We start from the raw sequence: 16,101 nt of genomic DNA, 5'->3' as shown, positions 1-16,101 counted from the left end.
CTCGGCTCACTGCAAGCTCTGCCTCTCGGGTTCACACCATTCTCCTGCCTCAGCCTCCGGAGTAGCTGGGACTACAGGCACCTGCCACCACACCTGGCTTTTTTTTTTTTTTTTTTTTTTTGTATTTTTAGTAGAGATGGAGTTTCACCATGTTAGCCAGGATGGTCTCAATCTCCTGATCTCGGAGAAGCACATTTTTAAAGGCTTTCAATACATGTTGACATATTGGCTCTCAAAGGTTATCTCACTTCAAACTCCCAGCACAGGTATATGGGAGCACCCAGGACCATATAACTTTTTCATAAATGTGATTTTGTAAAACAATTGTGATAAACATAGAATGACATCAAATTTACCATTTAAGCTATTTTTATGGTTCACTGGCATGAAGTATATTCACAGTATATTCTGCAGTAATCACCACTATCTATCACCAGAATGTTTTTCATCATGCCAATCTGAAGCTCTGTTCCCATTAAACCCCAACTCCCCATCCTCCAACCCCCCAGCCCGTGGGAAGCACTATTCTGTCTCTGTCGGTATGAATCGGATACTCCAGGTATCTCCTGTAAGCGAAACCATCGAGTATTTGTCTTTTTGTGTCTGGCTCCTTTCATTTAGTATAACGTATTCAAGATTCATCCATGGTGTAGCACAGAACAGAATTTCATTCCTTTTTAAGGCTGAACCATGTTACTTTGGAAGTGTATATGCTCTTAAGACAAATAAACATGCTAATAAAGGGAATGGTAGCTTCCCCAACTGAGCTCACGCCCAAGACTTCAGAGAGTTTGCACACTGGCACCGTAGGTAGCCAGGTCTCAATGGATGAGAGACGGGCCCCCAGAAAGATGAAGATATCTCCTGTGATCCCCCAATCTGCAGGCAAGGGAAAAGATGACATCTTACTTCCCTAAGCTCTCCCGTCCCGTAGGGAACCCTTTCCTGCTGAGAACTCCCCAGGGCCGAGAGGCACTTCCGTGAGCTTGCTTTTTCCAGCTTAGCAAGCAAAGGAATAACACGTGCTCATGTAATTAGGGGGTCGGGTGAAGGGAAATATGTAAACGGTAGGTTGAAAGGGTGTCTTCAAAGGCTGAGAGGCTATTTTCAAAGACTTAAAAAAAGACAATCACAGACCATGCAATCTAGAATTTCTTTCAAGGGTGCAATTTCCAGGCCCGCGGATGTGAAGTTCTTCCTCTGTCCCCTTCCCTTTGCCCCCACCCACATGATAAGGTGCTGCGGGTGAAGGAAGCAGGGCCGGCTGGAGGAGTCACCCACCGTCAGCAGAAAGGGGTACGTGTTGCTCCCCAGCTTTTTGAGCAGGCTCTCTTGCAGCTTTGTGGGGGTGCTCGCGGCCCCCACAGGAGGGTACACCTGGACCCGGGAGAAGTACAGGTCCCTGCGGAAGGCCAGGCCAATCACATCAATGTCCTCTTGGCCATAGCGGAAGGCGCAGGTCAGAGTGACATACACTGCAAAGGAGATGAAGGCAGGGTTGGACTTGGCACTCGGCCTGGCACCCACCACCACTGATGGAGTGGGTAGCGGGCCCGGGTTTTCAACTTTTAGCATCTGGAAAGGATGCGGGTTGGGACTGGAGAGAACCCTGACACCCAGCTACTCCACACCGCTCTGGAGAATCAGCCCCCTCATGAGGGTTCACCACTCTAACTGGAGATCCTGGCATCTCCCTCCCAATTGTGTCATGTTGTCAGAATGGTAGGAATCTGCAGACAGAGGACCCAGTCCCCTCCATCCTGCCCGCCCCCTTCATTCCCTAGCTCCGTGGCCTCAGAGGCTTTGAGACAGTGCTGGCTGCTCACGTTCTGGCGGGCAGGATGTCTGGACGAATGAAGGAAGAAGGTAAGATGCAGAGGGAAACAGTGCTGGGCAGCCAAGCAGATGTGGGCCGGAGTTAATCGTGGGCTAAGCGAGGAGCCAGAAGGCTCACAGGCCACATGGGGAGGTGAAGTCCAAATTGAGAAGGCTCGAGTTCCAGCCTCCTTTTCACACTGCTCTGAAACATACTGAGCGTGCTCCAAACCCCCACTTCTGAAAATTCCACTTGTTGAACAGACTTAAAGTGCGCACCCAGTGGACTAAAAGAATTGTATGGAAGTTCACTACGCCTTCTAAAAAAGACACGAAGCATGTATCTCTCAAATATAAAGCACGTCTGAGGTGGCCCCTCCAAGTGCTGGCAGCTGTTGGTTGAGAATTTTGCCTGTCAGCCTCAAAGGTAACTGCCCCTCGCTGCTGACTCAGAAGAAATGGTGGCCACTCACTCGCCCCTCATTCAAAGTCAGGACTAAGAAGGTGCCCAGAGACCACCCGGTTTGACAGCTGTCCTGTGCTGTGGCTTTCCCTGAGAACAGGCGCCCTTCTCTGGTCAAGGACATGGGCTTTCAGATGTCTCCTGGTCCAGAGAGGAGCAGGGCATCCAGGAGGAAGGTGGAGAGGACAGAGGGGGCCGTTTGGGGCCCCATTTCAGCCATGCCCCTCTCGATGCTGATGGCCCCACAGCTGACATATTCCAGTGGCACATCCAGGGTTCTCAACAATTCCTTGATGTTGCCAGTAGCAACACTCAAAAAGGCATATTTAGAATGGAACTGAGTCAGTGACATTATCACAAGGATAGCTGGAATCTGTTCTAATTTGGTTTACGCAACTGTTATTAGTAACAAATTACTTACCACACACATCAAAACTGCCAGAAATCTTCAAGGGCACCGTGACACTTGTTCAGAACCATCAAAGTAAGCGCCATCATAAATTCCGGGTCTTACTCCCCCTGTCTCCCGGCAGGCATCATTTGCCCCTTTTTGGTGTTGGTTGAGAATTTTGCCCGTCAGCCCCAACAGTAACTGCCCCTCACCACTGACTCGGAAGAAACACTGTCCACTCACTCTGCCCTCATTCATTCAAGGTCTGGTGTCCTCCTGAGTCCCAGGCACCCCAGGCGCCCTCCTGAGTTTGCCCCTAGCACAGAAGTACACGATACAGGGGCTAGCACACACGGATGGGGGCCACAGACCTGGGCTCCATCTACCATCTACTTATCTGCCACCCTGGACAATGACTTTGCTGAGCGAGTGAGCTCTGGTGTCAACGGGACCTATGTCACGTGAATTAGGTACGGGAGTGTGGGTCAACGGGCCTGGCACTGGTTCCATGTGCAAGAGCGCTGCCTCTGCCTTCCTGTCTCTCCTTCCACGTAAATGCCCCTTCCCAGAGCTGCCCAGAGAGCAGCCCACTCCACCCAGAAACCAGCCTGAGACAAGGGGCTTCATCTCACCTTTCTTTCCCTTCACGAGATCAGGATCAACCAGCACGACACCATCTAAGGCAAAAGAGGGAGAGAGCAGTGAGGGTGGAGAAGATCAAAGAAACCAGACACCTACTTTAAAAACTATGTATGTTTTTAATTGCACATGTAATCCATGTTCATTATAAGAAAGAAAGAAAAGTTAAGGGCAAAAAGTCATCCAAATTCCTACTACCTAGAAATACCTATTGTGAAGCTCTCGGTGCAGACTTTTATTTTATTTTTCCAGGCCAGGTGTGGTGGCTCATGCCTGTAATCCCAGCACTTTGGGAGGCCGAGGCAGGGGGACTGCTCGAGCCTAGGAGTTTGAGAGCAGCCTGAGCAACACAGTGAGATCCTTGTCTCTACAAAAAGCTTTTTAAAAAATTAGCAGCAGCCTGGGTAACAAAATGAGAGCCTGTCTTTACATAAAATTTAAAAAGTTAGCTGGGTGTGGTGGTGCATGCCTGTAGTCCCGACTACTCAGGAGGCTGAGGCAGGAGGATCCCTCGAGTCTGGGATGTCAAGTCTGCAGTGAGCCATGATCATGCCACTGGACTCCAGCCTGGGTAATAGAACCAGATATTTTCTCAAAACATACAAAAAAGAAAAAAGAAAAAAAGTTAGCAGGGCATGGGCCAGGCATGGTGGTGCCTGCCTGTGGTCCCAGCTACATGAGAGGCGGAGGTAGGGGGATTTCTTGAACCTGGGAGGTTGAGGCTGCAGTGAGCTGTGACCATGCTACTGCACTCCAGCCTGGGTGACAGTGAGACACTGCCCCGCACCCCTGCCCAAAAAAAAATTTTTCCAGACATATATAACTTAATTATATGAATGCTTTTACTAAGAAAAAAAAAGATCCTATTGTACTTACTGTTCAGCTAACTGCTTTCCTCACTCAATTATACATTGCAAACATCTATTCATACATACATACATCTATACACACACGTATATATATACACACACATATAGAGAAAACATGTGCTAAGCATTTTAATAGCTACATATTACTCCACTGAATGGATGTACCATAAATTATTTAATCACTTCCTATTGTTAGGGCATCTAGGTTTTTTCCAGTTTTTCCCATTGTGATTAATATTGTGATGAACATCCTTATACATACATCTTCATATCTCTCCATGACTTTTTAAAAATAAATTATAGAATTGGATTTGGCTTTTGATAACATGCTGTCAAATAACCTGCCAGAAAGTGTTTTGCCAAGGCACATTTTCATATCCAGTGTCTGAAACTGCCAGTTTTTCTACACTCTTTAAAAAACGTTTTGTGTTGAAATGATTATAGATTCACAGGAAGTTGCAAAGATAGTACAGAGACGTCCCTCGTATCCTTCATCCAGTTTCTCCCAATGGTTCCATCTGCCATAATTACAGTACAATATCAAAACTAGGAAGCTGACGTGGGACGTTCTGAGAAACATTTTGGTTCTTTCCGGTTTGGAGCTACCACAAATAAAACTGCTGCGAACAATCATGTATAGGTTTTTGTGAGGACACAAGTTTTCATTTCTCTGAGATAAGTGCCCGGGATGCAACTGTTGGATCATATGGTAAGTACATGTTTCGTGTTTTAAGAAACTGCTGCTGGGCACAGTGGCTCGCACCTGTAATCTCAGCACTTTGGGAGGCTGAGGCAGGCAGATCACTTGAGCTCAGGAGTTCGAGACCAGCCTGGGTAACATGGCAAAACTCTATCTCGACAAAAAATACAAAAATTAGCGGGGCATGGTGGCACATGCCTGTAGTCTCAGCTACTTGGGAGGCTGAGGACAGAGGATCGCTTGAGCCCGGGAGGTGGAGGTTGCAGTGAGCCAAGATCGCGCCACTACATTGAAAGTAATGGCAAAAAACTGCAATTACTTTTGCACTAACCTAAAATATTTTAGCCATTTTGGGAGGCATATAATACACTCTCACTGTAGCTTTAATCTGTATTTCCCCGATGGCTAATGATACCAAAGATGTTTTCACGTGCTTGCTTGTCTTCGTGTATCTTCTTTGATGAAATGTCTCTTCCTGTCTTTCCCCCGTTTTCTCATAGGATCTTGCTTTTTGTACTGCTGAGTTCTGAGCGTTCTTCATACATTCCAGACATGAGTCCTTTGTCTCTTCACACTCTTTAAAATTCTTTCCAGCCGGACACAGGTGGTTCAAGCCTGTAATCCCAGCACTTTGGGAGGCCGAGGCGGGTGGATTAACTGAGGTCAGGAATTTGAGACCAGCCTGACCAACATGGTGAAACCCCATCTCTACTAAAAATACAAAATTAGCTGGGCGTGGTGATGCACGCCTGTAATCCCAGCTACTTGGGAGGCTGAGGCAGGAGAATCACTTGAACCTGGGAGGCAGAGGTTGCAGTGAGCTGAGATTGTGCCACTGCACTCCAGTCTGGCCAACAAGAACGAAACTCCATCTCAAAAAAATAAAAATAAAAGTAAATAAAATTGTTCCCACTCAGCCAGTGGAAACTCACTGATGTTTTAATTTGCACTTCTTTAATTAGATTATTAGCAAGGCTGATTTTTGAAAATACAAAGTGAGCAGTTATCTGTGACTTAAAGGAAAACCAGCATTACAATTTTCTCCAAGCAACTTACCCACAGGCTGGACTTGGCTGACATGGTCTATGTAGTCTCTCTTCCCCAGGTAGATGGTCACCTGCAAGACAAACGGGTGTGGGTCTAAGGGCCAAAGAATGCTAAGCTAAGGCATCCATGATAAAAACCAGCAGCAGCCTGGGCGCGGTGGCTCACGCCTGTAATCTCAGCACTTTGGGAGGCCAAGAGGGGCGGATCACGAGGTCAGGAGTTTGAACCTGGCCAATACGGTGAAACCCTGTCTCTACTAAAAAAAAAAAATACAAAAATTAGCTGGGCATGGTGGCATGCGCCTGTAGTCCCAGCTACTCAGGAGGCTGAGGTAGGAGAATCGCTTGAACCTGGGAGGCAGAGGTTGTAGTGAGCCAAGAGCGTGCCACTGCACTCCAGCCTGGGCAACAGAGTGAGACTCAGTCTCAAAAAAGAAAAAAAAAAGAAAAATATGCAAATGAGATGTTTGCCATTCATTTGCATATTACATCTTTTATTTCCAGTTGTGGAATGAAAGGTATCCCCTCTTTGTTACAAGAACTTCTGGACAGGCCGGGTGTGGTGGCTTACCCCTGTAATCCCAGCACTTTGGGAGGCTGAGGCGGGTGGATCACCTGAGGTCAGGAGTTTGATTGAGACCAGCCTGGCCAACATGACGAAACCCCATCTCTACTAAAAACACAAAAATTAGCTGGGCATGATGGTGTGTGCCTGTCATCCCAGCTACCTGAGAGACTGAGGCAGGAGAATTTCTTGAGCCTGGGAAGTGGAAGTTGCAGTGAGCAGAGATAGTGCCACTGCACTCCAGCCTGGGTGACAGAGCAAGACTCTGTCTCAAAAAAAAAAAAAAAAGAAAAAGAAAAAAAAAAAAAAGAACTTCTGGACAGAGCAAAGAGGTGGGAGTTCTGGAGAAGCCCCTGAAATCCCACCAGGTGAACTTCTGCACAGGTAGACCTGAAGCCGTAGCCCGAGGGAGCTGGGTGGAGAGGGGATGGCCATCATCTGGTCCCACAGGCCCTGCCCCTGCCCTGCCCCTGGCAGCAAAGGTCTCCACCCACTCATGGGAGAGCAGGGTTGGGTTCCCCAGCCCTCAGCACTTCAACCCATAGGACTGTGCCTTGGTGGTGGTAACCCGGAGTCTCTGCACGTCTTTCAGCATCTACTGCACAGTCCCGGGCACACAGGGATTCAGTGTTTGCCAAGTGCAGCCATGAATGAGAGCATACTCTTTCACTAAGTGGCCCCCTGGCTGGTCCCCTTCTTCAAATGAATATTTTGTATTCCAGGAACAGCCTGAATCATTTTTGTTGGCATTAAGTCCTCTCCTCTACGCTCCCCTTCCACCCATATCAGATGTCCCGAAGTGTGGCCCTGTGTCCTCTAAGTTACTTGCATGATTGATGCTGAAGTGACTTCAAGCAAATACCGCTAGAACCCTGGTTTACAGAGAAGATTCTGCAGGAAACCTTATACTCCCAGCGCTAAGCATATTTGGGAGGCCTCACTAGCCTGGGTGGTGTGGAAGCCTGGCATCTGAGAGGAGCGGGCTGACCAGGACTCACACTGCTACCTGCTGGTTCCTGCAGTGAGTCCCAGCTTCCTAAACACTGTGGGTGTATTGGCCTTGCCCTCAAGATCCCCCTGGGGGGCTGACCAGGGTGTGTTACCCTAGTAGATTCCCTGGTCCTCTGGCTTCTGGGCAAGGTGGGCCAGATGTTTGTCCCCACCTTGCCTGCATGGTGGCCGGGTCTGGGGCTGGCACAGCCCCCTAGTGCGGATCACAGTTCCTGGCAGGTAGCCCTGAGGGCCTCGGGATTCTGAGACTTGTGTGATCCCTTAGCCCCAGGGAGGTGCCAGCGCTCAGCTGCTCGTCACTGCCATGTGGCGCACTGAGCTCTTTCTTGTAATTTTTTTTTTTTTTTTTTGAGACAAGGTCTCATTCTGTCACCCAGGCCGGAGTGCAGTGGTACTATCTCACCTCACTGTAACCTCTGCTTCCCGAGATCAAGTGATCCTCTGACTTCAGCCTCCCAGGTAGCTGGGACTGCAGTTGCACGCCACCATGCCCAGCTAATTTTTTATATATTTTTTTGTAGAGACGGGGTCTCGCCATGTTGCCCAGGCTGGTCTCAAACTCCTGGGCTCAAGCAATCCCCCCACCTCGGCCTTCCAAAGTGCTGGGATTACAGGCATGAGCCACCACTGTACCTGGCTATTTCTTGTGATTTCTTTCACACCTGCCTACACCTTAGCAAACAGCCCCTTTTAAAAACTCTTCTCTGGCCAGGTACAGTGAGTGGCTCATGCCTGTAATCACAGCACTGAGAGACCGAGGTGGGAGGGATCGCCTGAAGTCAGGAGTTCAAGCCTGGGTAACAAAGTGATACCCCCTCCTCTGCCCCCTGCCATCTCTCCAAAAAAAAAAAAAAAGATTAGCCTGGCAAGGTGGTGCCTGCTTGTAGTCTCAACTACTTGGGAGGCTGAGGAAGGAGGATCACTTGAGCCTAGGAGGTTGAGGCTGCAGTGAGCTATGATCATACCATTGTACTCCAACCCTGCTCTCCCACAAAGGGGGTAAAGAGATCTTCACTGGTCCCCAGAGTGAGACCCTGTCTCTAAAAAAAAAAAATTCTCCTCAAATCAACCTATTTGGAGGCTGCCTTGCAGGAATGGTAACTATTACATCGCTATTCAGCTGCTCAGTGTCTAGTGGCTGCTCACTCCTTCTCTGTGGCATAAACTCCAGGGCCTGGTGCGTGGCCACCCTGAGAGTGTCCCCTCTAACAGCTCTGCTCTTCCCTGGGCTCTGGCCACAGCGGCTCTGCCACAGCTCCCCTAAACACCACAGATTTGTGCCTCTGTTCCTATTGTTTCCACTCTAAGGAAGGCCCTTCTGCTGCCCTTTCACCTGGGGGCAATCCTATCCACGCTTCAGGGGACACCTCAGGGTCCCCATCTCTCCCTTTGCCCAGCACCCCCTGGCCTTTGGTTCCCTGGGAGCACGTGGCCTGTGATTCCACCTCAGCATGCAGCACACCACGTTCTGGGTGTTCTTGCAGGAGCCTGTCTCCTCTGCTAGACTTCGCCTGTCAATTAGGCAAGTGCTGCTTTCATTCATCCCGTACACGGCTATGGAGGCCCCAGCAGCTGCTGGCTACTGAAAATAAAAACTGAAGAAGACATCCCCTTGGTCCCCAAGGTCCCTGCTTTTTGGTTGGGAGCCCAACAAGTGAACTGACAATTGTGCCCCTGGAATAAATGCCAGGGCAAAGGCTGGTGGGGAGGAAGCCCGAGGGGAGGGCAGTGAGGAGGGAAGGCGAGGGGGAAGGCTCTTGCTTTCAGAGGAGGCTCTATCCAGTGGACAAATGGCATAGCCAGCGGACAGGGGACGGTGAGGGCATGCTGTCTGAGCAAAATGTATACAAAGCCCGGGGCCCTGAGAATGCTTCTGGAACTGCCAATGGCTTCACCTGCAGGTGAATGGCCACCGAATGGGGATGCAGGCTGCTGCTGAAATGGTCTCATAGGACGTGGCCCTAAAGAACCTCAGAAGACGTTGAAGCGTTTTAAGCAGGATGAAAGACTTGAATTAAACAGTATTTAGAGAAGCTAAATAGAGAAATAGCTTTTGGAAGAATTAAATAGCATTTAGAGTGCTTATCATGTATCAAGGGCCAAGCTAAGCACTTTGACCACATGGTTTCACTTAATCCTCACAGCAACTCAATGAGATAGGAATGGAGCCCATTTTATAGAAGGGAGCACTGAGATTTAGCTCATATCAGCAGTAAAGTGGAGAATGGATCGGCAAGGGGAGGGCCGGTTAGGCAGCCTGACTGTGGTGCAGATGAGGGCACTGGAGAGTGGCTGGGAGAGAAGAGGGTAGGTGAAGAGAGGACATGTTTCTTCTCTTTCAAAAGGTTCGGTTGCAAGGGAAGAAGAATTAGAAAGGATATAGGGTCGAGGGTAGTTGGTGGTTGTTTTGAGGTGCATAAGGTCGGTACTTATTTATTTATTTGTTTTGTTTTGTTTTTTGAGACAGAGTTTCGCCTTGTTGCCCAGGCTGAAGTGCAATGGCGCGATCTCGGCTCACTGCAACCTCTACTTCCTGTGTTCAAGCGATTCTCCAGCCTCAGCCTCCTGAGAGGCTGGGATTACAGGCATGCGCCACCACGCCCAGCTAATTTTTGTACTTTTAGTAGAGACGGGGTTTCTCCATGTTGGCCAGGCTGGTCTCGAACTCTTGATCTCAGGTCATCCACCCACCTCAGCCTCCCAAAATGCTGGGCAGAGGCAGGATGGGGGCAGGTAGAGAAGTGGGTGATGTGAGACTGTAGCCAGCCTTCGGGGGGCCATCCAACAGCCACACACCCCTTCTTGTGGATAAAAGCTGCAAACTGTGTTCAGGGACCACCATCTTCCACCAGACGGTGTGCTCAGAGGAGGCCAGCTCCAGGGAACGATTCTTGATTGGCCTGATTCACTGTGATCATCTAATTCTTCTGCCTTGGGATTGGCTTACGGTGGGCATGTGACCCAGTTTTGGCCAATGAGATATGGGAGAAGAGGCTTGGGAAAGATTTCCTGACCCTTACAAGAGACCCCAGGACACCACAGCCTCTTCCTTCTGGATGTTGTCAAGTGTGGGTGAGACGCCGGGAGCGGGGGCATTTAGCCACCTGCTGGAGGATGAAGGTCAAAGAAGAGGGCAGCGTCCAGAGAATCACAGAGTAATGGACTCAAAGCCCTGGCACCTCATGCCTGGGGCCACACAGACGTCGCTGGCAAAATGATCCGAATACATGAGACAGGAATTGAATAATCTTTTCCCCACTGTGATGACTTATCTACAAAAACCCTCTACATTTCTGGGTGGAAAGGATGTCTATCTAGGAGCGAGGGGAAAACAATGTGGGACACCAACACGAGTGGTTTCCTCTTCAGTCAGAAGTTGAGATAAAATGGACTGGAAAGATACAACTTGGGAAAGAGCTTGGAGAACGAAAGAATCAGAGTACTTGATTAAAATGACCGAGTTCCTTAGCTAGGAAAGGAGAAGGCGGGAAGCACACAGGCAAAGCCGGATCTCCTGGGTGGCACAGTAAGGATGGGGAGGTTCTTTAGCCCCCATACGGGTTTCAGAAGTCAGCCACAATGGGCCAGGCGCGGTGGCTCACACCTGTAATCTCAGCACTTTGGGAGGCCAAGATCAGGGGATCACCTGAGGTCAGGAGTTCAAGACCAGCCTGGCCAACATGGTGAAACCCCATCTCTACTAAAAATACAAGAATTAGCCAGGCGTGGTGGCGGGTGCCTGTAGTCCCAGTTACTAGGGAGGCTGAGGCAAAAGAATTGCTTGAACCCAGGAGGCGGGGGTTGCAGTGAGCCGAGATCACGCCACTGCACTCCAGCCTGGGTGACAGAATGAGACTCCGTCTCAAAAAAACAAAAAAAAACAAAAAAGAAAACCCAGAATGATGGCGAGCTACCCTGTCCAGTAAGGTAGCCACTGCTTAAGGTGGTTCCCGGACACCTGAAATATGGCCATTCCAAATTGACATGTTCTGTAAATGTAAAATACACACCAGATTTCAATAATTCTTATATTATTTATGAGCTGAACTGACAGTTTTTTTTATATACTGGGTTAAAATAAAATATAGCATCAAAATGAATTTCGCCTGTTTCTTACTACTTTTTAAATGTGGCTACTAGAAAATTTAAAATTACGTATGTGGCTTGCACTGGATGGTGCTGAGCTAGAGTTTTGGCTCTTAAGAAGATGTTGGCCGGGCGCGGTGGCTCAAGCCTGTAATCCCAGCACTTTGGGAGGCCAAGACGGGCGGATCACTAGGTCAGGAGATCGAGACCATCCTGGTTAACACGGTGAAACCCCGTCTCTACTAAAAATACAAAAAACTAGCTGGGCGAGGTGGCGGGCGCCTGTAGTCCCAGCTGCTCGGGAGGCTGAGGCAGGAGAATGGCGTGAACCTGGGAGGCGGAGCTTGCAGTGAGCTGAGATCCGGCCACCGCACTCCAGCCTGGGCAACAGAGCCAGACTCCGTCTCAAAAAAAAAAAAAAAAAAGAAAATGTTGAGTGGAGCTAACCACAGACGCTGGACGGTGGACCCTCTCCCATGCCAGGAAGTTCATGGACACACCTGGAGCATCTAACGTGCTCCTGGAGAGTGGTGGAAGGGGGCAGACTGAGGCCCTGCAGGCCCAGCTGAGGCTTGAGAGTCCCGTGGTGGGGTAGGTGCACAGAGAAGAAGGAGTCACATTGATCACTGTCTGGGTTTTACCCAGGCAGGTGACACAAGAGATAGACAAAAGGCCAAGGGAATCACAGGTAACACTGACAAAACACTGTTTAAATAACAGTGTTTAAATAGCAGGTCGAGGGTTCAAGGCCGGCTAGGAAAAGAAGCAGAGGTGGGGGAGTCAGTGTGGGGATTGAGGGATTGGGAGAAAACTGAGGGTCATAGGACTAAAGTCTTGATGAGATTGAAGAGAACCTATATTTCTGCAGTTCATTCACTCATTTATATCTCAGTGATCATCCATCTTAGACAGAGACGAAAATAGACACAAAGCTTCCCCGGCCCTCACAGGGTTTGTTTTTTATTTGAGACAGAGTCTCCCTCTGTTACCCAGGCTAGAGTGCAGTGGCATGATCTGGGCTCGCTGCAACCTCTGCCTCCTGGGTTCAAGTGATTCTTGTGCCTCAGCCTCCCAAGCCTGGGATTACAGGTGCCTGCTACCATACCCAGCTGATTTTTTTTATTTTTAGTAGAGATGGGTTTTGCCATGTTGGCCAGGCTTGTCTTGAACTCCTGGCCTCAAGTTATCCCACTTCAGCCTCCCAAAGTGCTGGGATTACAGGCATGAGCCACGTGCCCTGGTCCTCAAAGAGTTTTGATGTTGCTCATGACTACACTGTACTTGAAAAAGCTCCATTTTAAAAAAACAATAATTTCTATCAAACCACTCACTGCTGCACCACTCACCGATTTGTCCCGGGAGATCTTCTTGAAGATAACATGGTTCGGTTCGGACTTGCTGGTCTTCCCGCTGGCTGCCATGTTATCTGTCCCTGGCAACTTCTACCACCTTGGGGTGTTGGTCAGGCGTTAGAGGACTGGAGAAAGGTAAGACAATCCTAAATATCAAGTCAAGAACATCCTGGGTATGAAATCTACTCACGAGATGCTGTGCACCCTCAGCATTCCCTTCTACCGGCTTCAACATCCGAGTTTCACTGATGAGTCTTTGCTTAGTTTGTATTTTACTGCAGCATGATTTGGGGTGTTTTCGATATTTTATTTTTCTTGGTAAGCTTCAGACATTTCTCAGTACACCTCACCAGGGAGTCTAGCTAGATTCCAGTGAGGTTTTACTTTCTGGCTAACCTTTGGTGTTATCACACTTAGCCAGGTGGAATTTAAAGTTCTATCGTGACTGTGTCTAATGGCAAATAAATCAAAAAAGTTCCTGAAAACCACAACATAACTACTTCACAAAGACTGTTTTCAAGAATATATTAATGGCCGGGTACTGTGGCTCACACCTGTAATCTCAACACTTTGGGAGGCTGAAGTGAGAGGATCATTTGAAGCCAGGAGCTGGAGACTGGCCTGGGGGACATAGCAAGATCCTATCAATTTTTTTTTTAAAGACTATATTAAAATCCCAAAAGTTCTATTCAGCAATTCCTACTAAGAGATAGCCACCCTGTATTACAATTAAGAGGCCGTCTTAGTGGTCTGGAATTAAACATACTCTGAGGTTTTTTTTTAAGATATAGGATCTCGTTCTGTCGCCCAGGCTGGAGGGCAGCATCACAATCACAGCTCACCGTAACCTCGAACTCCTGGGCTCGTGATCCTCCTGCCTCAGCCTGCTGACTCGCTAGGACTACAGGTGTGTGACACTATGTCTAGCTCATTTATTTTTATTTTTATTATTTTTTTTTATTTTTTTTTATTTTTGTAGAGACTGGGCCTGACTGTATTGCTCAAGTTCGTCTCGAATTCCTGGCTTCAAGTGATCCTCCAGCCTCAGCCTCCTGAGTCGCTGGGACTACAGGCATGAGCCATGGCACCCGGCTCACTCCGAGTCTCCTTAAATAGCAAAGTCTTATGGAAACCACACAGAAAAGGTGAAGGCGGGACCTACTGTCTGCATGAAAAAGCCCATCCTGGCTCTTCCCCACACCTGCCCCAGGTTTCTGAGAAGGTTTTGGCCTGTGGTGGTCACATACCTTGTGATTTGTCACCAACCAGGTGGGAAGGGCCGGGTGGCAAGGAGAGGGTCTCTATGCTCTGAGACGATGAACAGCCAGCCCGTTCTGAGCAAGCTGGTGCCGTCTCACCAGCTGAGCCTGCAGAGGCACCGCTGAGGCCCCTGGCCTGTGTATGTGGGGAATTTGTAGGGGATCTAGCGAGGATGTCCAGCGTCCAGGTCTCAATGTCTAAAAGCCAAATCCCACTTAAGGAGCAGAGTTGGATTAGTGCTGAGACAGTGAACTGGTAGTTTCAGCAGTTCTAAGCATTAAGCAACACCCCCGTCCCGGTCTCCATACGGAGGGTCTCAGATGTATGAGTCACCCAGCTCACTTGGGGAAGGTTGGTGGGAGGGCCAACAGCTAAATGAAAGCTACTTTTTCTTCTAAACCTCTTTGGATTCTGGAAATAGACTGATTATCCCTTCATTCCCGGGCATTGCCAGGACAGGAAGAGATTTGATTAAACTCAGCAGGCAGCTAATGCGACCTTGGGGGTGGGGACTAAACAAAAAGGTCAAGGAGAAATGTCAGCCTCAAGATGAACCCGGTGTTATGCAAACCAAGCTGGATCTGTCCCTCTCCTCCACCCGCTCCTACTGACTGATGGCTCCAGGAGTCCTGTTGATCCCCTCACTGTCTCTGGAACCTGTCTGCCTCCTCCCATCCCCAGCACGGCCTTTGCTTCCCAGGACTGGCCTGACTACATCTATTTCTTTTCTTTTTTTGTGTTGTTTTGTTTTTTGTTTTGAGATGGAGTCTTGCTCTGTCTCCCAGGCTGGAGTGCAGTGGTGCAGTCTCAGCTCACTGAAACTTCTGCCTCCCAGGTTCAAGTGATTCTCCTGCCTCAGCCTCCCGAGTAGCTGGGACTACAGGTGCCCGCCCACCACACTTGGCTAATTTTGTATTTTTAGTAGAGACAGGGTTTCGCTATGTTGGCCAGGCTGCTCTCGAACTCCTGACCTCAGGTGATCCAACTGCCTCGGCCTCCCAAAGTGCTGGGATTACAGGTGTGAGTCACCACACCCAGCCGACTATATTTATTTCTACTCTCCAAGCCCTTTTCTACACAGAGGCAGAGAGACCTTCTGAGCCTGGACCTGTCACCCCTTGCTTATAATCACCCATTGCTCTTAGAATGCAGGCAAAAAGCTTGCAGCCTCTGGAACCTCTGCCTGCCTTTCCTTCCACGCCGTCTGCCACGCTTCCTCCTTCCCACTGTTCTTTTTGCCTGGAACAAGCCTCTCCTCTCTCCACTTTGTTGACTCTTCTTGGCCTTTCAGATTTTTGACCAGGAGTCGCTTCCTCAGGGGAGCTATCCCCAACCTCCAGGACCAGACTGGAGGCACACTTGCATTTCACTCTTTTTTATTTTTTTATTTTGAGATAGAGTCTCACTCTGTTGCCCGGGCTGGAGTGCAGTGGCGCCATCTCGGCTCACTGCAGCCTCTGCCTCCTGGGTTCAAGCAATTCTCCTGCCTCAGCCTCCCAAGTAGCTGGGATTACAGTTGTGTACCAGTACGCCCAGCTAATTTTTGTATTTTTAATAGAGATGGGGTTTCGTCATGTTGGCCAGGTTGGTCTCGAACTCCTGGCCTCCTGAAGTGCTGGGATTACAGGCATGAGCTACCGTGCCTGGCCGCATTTCATTCTTGGTTGGGAATTATTCTATGGTCTCTTCTCTCACAGGAGTCTAGGCTCCATGAGAGCAGGGCCTAGGTCATTTCATTTCCCTCACTTTTGTCTTCACAGTGCCCAGAACAATGCCTGCTCCCAAGAACACTCGGGGAATGGATGGAGGGACTCTGTGACCACTAACACACTTACATGGGGGACTGACTTGGGAATGAAACGAGTATATGCAGAAAGCTTGTTCTGACGTTTGGGGTATCAACA

At 49.0% G+C, this 16,101-nt stretch overlaps 1 protein-coding gene across 1 annotated transcript in view; it reads right to left on the bottom strand.

Annotated features, from left to right (window-relative positions):
- The window catches only part of SAG (S-antigen visual arrestin), a 41,389-nt gene extending 26,850 nt beyond the window's left edge, over positions 1–14,539 (bottom strand). The window contains exons 1-5 of the mRNA XM_025404670.1: positions 14,185–14,539; positions 12,932–13,034; positions 5,934–5,994; positions 3,302–3,346; positions 1,282–1,475 (exon numbers count right to left, since the gene is read on the bottom strand). Coding sequence (XP_025260455.1) covers positions 1,282–1,475; positions 3,302–3,346; positions 5,934–5,994; positions 12,932–13,006 — 375 coding nt within the window. The 5' untranslated portion in view covers positions 13,007–13,034; positions 14,185–14,539. The remainder of the gene's footprint in view (positions 1–1,281; positions 1,476–3,301; positions 3,347–5,933; positions 5,995–12,931; positions 13,035–14,184) is intronic.
- Between the last annotated feature and the right edge of the window lie 1,562 nt (positions 14,540–16,101).

The sequence above is a fragment of the Theropithecus gelada genome, chromosome 12, assembly GCF_003255815.1.
Source record: "Theropithecus gelada isolate Dixy chromosome 12, Tgel_1.0, whole genome shotgun sequence".
NCBI lineage: Eukaryota > Metazoa > Chordata > Mammalia > Primates > Cercopithecidae > Theropithecus > Theropithecus gelada.
The sequence above is the reverse complement of the archived record's forward strand: the minus strand, read 5'-3'. Positions and strand labels throughout refer to the sequence as shown.